General features: G+C 61.7%; 1 protein-coding gene across 2 annotated transcripts; it reads right to left on the bottom strand.

Moving 5' to 3' along the window:
- Positions 1-700: 700 nt before the first annotated feature.
- TNFRSF13C (TNF receptor superfamily member 13C) lies at positions 701-5,686 on the bottom strand. 2 transcript variants are annotated; one of them, XM_075153806.1, is made up of 3 exons: positions 5,519-5,686; positions 4,806-5,042; positions 701-3,238 (listed from the first exon to the last, which is right to left on the bottom strand). In XM_075153806.1, the coding sequence occupies exons 1-3, from the start codon at positions 5,655-5,657 to the stop codon at positions 2,922-2,924; spliced, it is 693 nt and encodes a 230-aa protein (XP_075009907.1). In that variant the 5' UTR covers positions 5,658-5,686; the 3' UTR covers positions 701-2,921. The 2 variants fall into 2 exon arrangements, with proteins under 2 accessions (XP_075009907.1, XP_075009916.1); XM_075153815.1 differs by having other exon boundaries at positions 4,806-5,000.

Genomic DNA, 5,686 nt, shown 5'->3' with positions numbered 1-5,686 from the left:
CCCTCCCAAAAACCACTCGCCCTGCTCCCCATCCCATCAGCCAGCTCCCGGGGAAGCCATGAGGGGGATGGAGGTGGCCAGGCTCAGCTGGTCCCCGGCCAAGCGAGTGGCTGTGTGCAGGGGACGTGCTGGTGAAGCTGGAACAGAGGGAGCCTCTCCAGCTCAAGGCCCTGCTGTACCCCCAGGACTGCCGTGCTGGAGACCCCTGAAGCCAGGGGAACGGGGATCGAGAAGGCATTTCCCCATACAGACCTCTGAGCGTGCATTGGCAATGGGATCACTTTATTCTTTAATTTTCACAACCGTATTTTTCATCTCCATTCCCTCTGCTCTCCACGCAGACAAGACGGACAGCACCCTGCCCTGTACATAAGGACGGAGAAGCGCGCACAGGTGGGGTTGCAAATCTCCCCCAGGCCCAGGCAGGCAGGCCGGGCGGGAGGGGACCACTGCCCCACCACGCTGGCAGTCGGGCAGGCAGGACGTGGGAAAGATGCCCCACACACCATAAAAGAGAGGGAATCCGAGGGGCACTCACCGGCTGAGGAATCCAATGTGGATCGAAATGCCGCTTCTGGGAACTGCAGATGCCAGCAGCGTCCCATTGAAGAGACGCCTGGCTGAAGCTCTAGCAGAAATGAGAGCAGAAGCCCTTACCCGAGCAGAAAGAGGGGCTTTTTCAACAGGATTTGTACAGGAGTTTCTTTTTCGAATTGCCATGACAGTCGGAGTGGGCGGCGCATCCACAGGGCTGAGCCACGGCAGTCACCGTGCGGGAATTGGGAGAGGAGACCGACAGTCCTGCTTCCTTTCTCTCTTGCCCCCATCTCCCGTGAAGTTGCTCTGCCTCCCACGAGCAGTCCTTCTTCCAGCACCAAAATGTCCCCTGGCCTGGCTTCAGCTCATTTACCCACTTCAGACGCACAAAGGTTGCTGGAAGTCACTTCACAGGGCCGGGTGCGGAGCATGGGGATGAGGAGATGCCCGATTCGTGCTGCAGGGATGCCCCTCCTGCGATGGGCAGCCCGGCTGCTGCGGACAACTGGGAGCCCAGCTCTGGAGCCTCCACAGCTCCTGCCGGCGAGCCATGGGTGCCTGGACCAAGGGACAGTCGCTGGGCACATGCACCAGCCCCTCTGCCATCCCCGGCTCGGAGCCTGAGATGTGGACCCATCCCATCCTGGGCCATGCGGAACCTCAGCTGGATAAAGGCTCACCTCTGCCAGCGCGTTTAGGTCTGGGAGAGGAGTCATGGTGAGGAATTTGGGCCTTGGCACCTGTGGCAGCTCCTGTGGTTCCCCTTATGGGACAGATGCCGCAAGTCCGGCTCCAGTGCCAGGGCAGGGAAGAAGAGGGAGGGTCACCCTTCAACAGCAGTGTCTGGTCCTGCAGCCCCAGAAGAGGGCTCAGGCTTGGGTGGAGGGTCACCTTCCTCTCATCAGAGGGATATTTCCTCTGCACAGTGCCACTGGCCGTCCCTACCATGAGCTGTGGCCCTCGGTGACCCATTGGCGCTTGGCAGCAGTGCTCCCACACTTTGCTTGGCCACCTCTGCTCGGTCCCCGAAGCCTGCCAGGAGAGGAAGCCACCTCACCGAAGGAAAAGCTCGCGAGGGCTGCCACCGAGATGGCGCTTCATGCAAATAACTCCCCCCAAAGCACTTCTAATTGCCTAATCACCCCCTCTGGGGCCAGCAGGGTTTCTCATCCAAGCCATCGGCCGGACTCTGTTCAGCCAGGGGGATCGGCTGCTGTAATTACTGGGGAAACCAGCAAACCCACACTAACGAGTTCGTTTCTGAAGCAGAGCCCTTCCTGCTCAGTAAAGCCACTTGCAGGTGGGTGAACAAGACCATCTACAGAGAAATGCCTTGGAGCAGCAATGCTGGCCAGCTCTGGCACACAGGCAAAGCCTTGAAGACACTCACATAAATGAAGTCATCCCGCCTATGCTCACATCGCTCCCTGCCTGGTTTTGCGCGGCGTGGAAACATCCATCACTGGGAGCCCTGTCGTCTCAAGTGACACGCGATATTTTTGCAGCCACAGTGAGCTGAAGTGATGGTTGTCTGGGGCTGCAATGACAAGCTCATGGAGCATCTCTAGACCAGCAGTCTCGGTTGCCTGCCCCTGGTCCTCCCTGACTTCAATGATTGTAAGTCAGAACAAAGACAGATTTTTTTCCTCCCTCTACCCTCCCTTGCTCCCTGCTTGGGAAGATGGACTTGTTTCCCGTCCCCTGGGTACCCGGCTGCAGAGGGGGTTCCCATGACCGCCGGTGGACACCTGCCACCACGTGAGAGCGCCCAGAGGGAGGAGAGGCCTGGATATTATGGCGTCCAGAAGAGCAGGGGGCAGGACTATGAATGGAGCAGATGCTGGATGTGCCTTGCTCCGTATGGCCCCAAGCCTCCTTTTATTGAGGTGAGTAGCAAAAATCGAGCTAATGGCAGCAGTATGGCACTTGATCCGAATGTAACTCCCTGCTTCCCTCTCCATTTTCCTTTCCCCCTCCTTTCTGCCATTCCAGTCCCGTGTCCCCAGGAATCGCCCATCCAGCAGCAAACCTGTCCTGGTGCAACTGCAGCCTCGCAAACAGCACAGCAGCCCCCACCACGCTCCATCCTCACTGGCCTCATCTCCTCTGCCTCCTCCTGACAGCCCGGCCATGGCAGTTGTTGGCAACTTGTTGTAACTCGGTGTGATCTGCTTCAGCTTCCTCCAGCGCTTACAGACGTAACTTGGGACTCAGCACAAATGGGAAAGTGGAAAAGGGCAGTCATCTTAGAAGGCTGATCTTGCTCAAGGCAAACCCCAGTCCTCAGACAGCTCACATCTGTCCAAGGCTTTGCCCGCCCCGGTGACTGGTTCTGGGCGTCCGCACGGAGCAGCCAGAGCGCTCCAGCCCCATTGCCCCTGCCCTCAGGCTCTCTCCTCGCCGGCACAGTTCTGTGTGGTTTTGGTGGTGACCAGGGCCGTGGCCCCCAGCTCGGTGGCGGGCAGTGGGAAGCCGTGGTTGTACTCCTCGTGCCGGGGGTACACGGTGGAGAGCAGGACGATGTCGCCGTTGGCATCACCCCGGCAGCACGGCCTCTGCTTTGCCCCAGCTTTCCCGGGCAGCCCCAGCATCTTCAGGCTTCCGTTGAGGTGCTGGCATGGGGCCGGGGCCAGGGCGGCATCTCCCAGGGCAGGGTCCTGGCAGCCTGGGCTGGGCAGGGGGCTGGTGGCATCCATGTTTGCTGGGAGGGGGCAAGAAAAGGGGGTTACAGGGCTCACAAAGTGGGTCCAGGCGGGTCTCAGGGAGAGGGTCCCACCCCTGGGGACGCACGAAGGGGAAGATGGAGCTGGAGCGGGAGGAGCCTGCAAGGCTCCTGCTGCAGAGCTCCTCTCCTGCTGTAGAGCTCCTCCTGCTTACAACTGATGGGTTTCTTCCCCCCTAAAAAACAATAGGGAAAAGCAGAAACTTGCACTTGCACTTCGAGCCCTCTTGCTAAACCCCGCCGGCAGCAGAGCAGCCCGGCCCTTGGTGGCTCACCCTCCCCGACCGCCTCCCACTTAAAAATAGACTTGTTTACATGCTTCGAACACAGGCACGTTCCGCCGGCCCCAAGCCTCCTGTGACTTTCCGTGCATCCAATGCCGCAGTGGTGGGCTTGCCAGGGTACAGCCCAAGGGGTTGGAGGGGACAGGGACATGTGGCAGGGGAGTAACCAAGGGGTGCCTCCGATGCTCTCCGTCACCTCTCTTGCCACTAGATTTCTCCCTTCTCTTTCGTTCTTGGTATTTTTCCCAGGCGTGTGCATTATGGGCTGTCGTAGCCATACTCGCTTTAGTGGAAAGGCCCCAGGTAATGTCCCCCCAGGTCTGAGTCACCAGCTGCCCCTGCCCCTGGTGCCAGCCCGGGCAGTGGGGCGGTGGCGGGTACCAGCATTCCTGGGGCGGTCCCTCATGAGGGTCCTGGGGAGCCATACCCCCTGCCCAGGGATGGTGAGGGGTGAAGCCAGGCGAGACCGTTTCCGAGAAGAGTGGCCAGGGTTGAGTCAGCACCGGGGTGGGGGTCCCCAGGGGAGGAAACGGCCACCTGGCCCCCGGCTGATGCCCCAACAAGATGGGCCATGACAGGGCAGCGTGGCCTCACCCCCCCTGGAAATACCCCACCAGGAAAGGCTCAGCCCTGTCCCTCGCCCCCCAGCACTATTTTTGATGCCTTTGGTGATGACCCATTGCGGTGCTCTGGTGTCCTGCCGATGGGACTGGCCCTGACACCGTCGGGGTCTTTGGGGTACGTGTTGGAGGGTGCTGGGCATCCCACGTGGGAATGGCAAGCTGGGTGGTCAACACAGGACCCCCATGCACAGCACCGAGGAGAGAGGCTCCCTCCGGAGCCGTCCCCAGATGTCCACTGCTGCCCCCGCAGCCCCCGCAGCATCCATGGCCCTCCGGCTACCGGGAGAGAGGGACAGGCTCCTCACCAGTGCTCTGCATGTGTCCCCCGTGGAGAGGGGACAGTGCCAGCAGACGCTTTAAGCAACCAAAGGCACAGGGAGACCCGGCAAAGGGAGGAATGGTTCAGCAGGGTCGTGGTGGCAGTCAGGTGCAGGCGTGGGTTCCCAGGGGACGCGGGACACCGTCACTCAGGGGGTGGTTCAGCTGCCCCGAAATGCCCCGGGGTGCCCGTGGAGCCCGTGTCGAGGTGGAGGAGCCAGCCTCAACAGGGATGTGACTCAGGGGAGCCGGCTGCAAGTGATCCCCATCTGCCCCGGCGTCCTCAGGGTGCTGTGACAGGGAGAGCAAGAGGTCCCCTACCTTTGGCCTCCTCGTCTGCGGCTTTCCTCTTCCTCCTCCGCTTCCCCATCTTGCAGGCCAGGAAGCCCCAGAGGGCGACCAGAGCCAGGATGAGCACCACCACTGCTGGGACCCCGAAGATCAGGAGGGTGCTGGGCAGGTCCACCGAGGGGAGGGTGGGTGCTAGGGTGGAGGTGGGTGCCATGCGGGAGGGCTCTGTTGTGGGGCGAGACGCCGGCAGTGTCAGGAGTGGGAGAGCTGGGGTGAGGGAAGGAGGGCAGCAGCGTTACCCACCCGGCCGGCTGCCCTCAGGGCTGCGGTGGCGGGGAAGGAGAGTGGCTCTTCACCGCTACCCACCCAGCACCCGCAGTGAACCGTCCCCCTGCCTGACGGGACCCTCATCCCACCCGCTGCCATTCCTGGCTGGTGGGAGATGAGGGCGTCCTGCTCTTCCCATGGTCACCCCTGGGGCAGGCTGTGACCCCTGTGCCAGGCTGGATCATCCCTCTTCTCCCCGCACCACGTTCCCCTCACTGGAACTGGCTGCCCTCTTCCTCTCTCCTCCTCCTCCTCCTCCTCCAGGTGAAGGCAGCGCTCCATCCTCCATCGCCACCTCCATCACCATCCGCAGAAGGTCCCCTCCTCCTGCCCATCCCCGGGGTTCCCCCAACCCCCTTGGCCCACCACCGCCCAGCCCCGGGGAGCTCGATCCCTGACCGCCCTCGTCCCCTTACTTGTGCTGTCCTTGAACAAGTCGGAGCACTTGACGCAGGACTTGGTCAGGCGGTCGAAGCACTGGGAGGAGAGGCAGGCCAAGGCGTCTTTTCCTGACGAGGGCATAGTGGAGTGGGAGTGAGACCCCGGCTCCCACATGGCGCGGCAACGAAGGGGCCGCCCAAGTG

Source organism: Calonectris borealis, chromosome 1, assembly GCF_964195595.1.
Source record: "Calonectris borealis chromosome 1, bCalBor7.hap1.2, whole genome shotgun sequence".
NCBI classification, from domain to species: Eukaryota; Metazoa; Chordata; class Aves; order Procellariiformes; family Procellariidae; genus Calonectris; species Calonectris borealis.
Note: the sequence above shows the minus strand (reverse complement) of the source record. Positions and strands in the feature narration are given on the sequence as shown.

Coding starts and splice junctions, on each gene's coding strand:
- TNFRSF13C (XM_075153806.1), bottom strand. CDS start 5,657: ATGTGGGAGCCGGGGTCTCACTCCCACTCCACTATGCCCTCGTCAGGA. Junction 5,043..5,518: donor CTTGTTCAAGGACAGCACAA/GTAAGGGGACGA, acceptor CCCTCACCCCAG/CTCTCCCACTCCTGACACTG. Junction 3,239..4,805: donor CGCAGACGAGGAGGCCAAAG/GTAGGGGACCTC, acceptor GCCCCCTCCCAG/CAAACATGGATGCCACCAGC.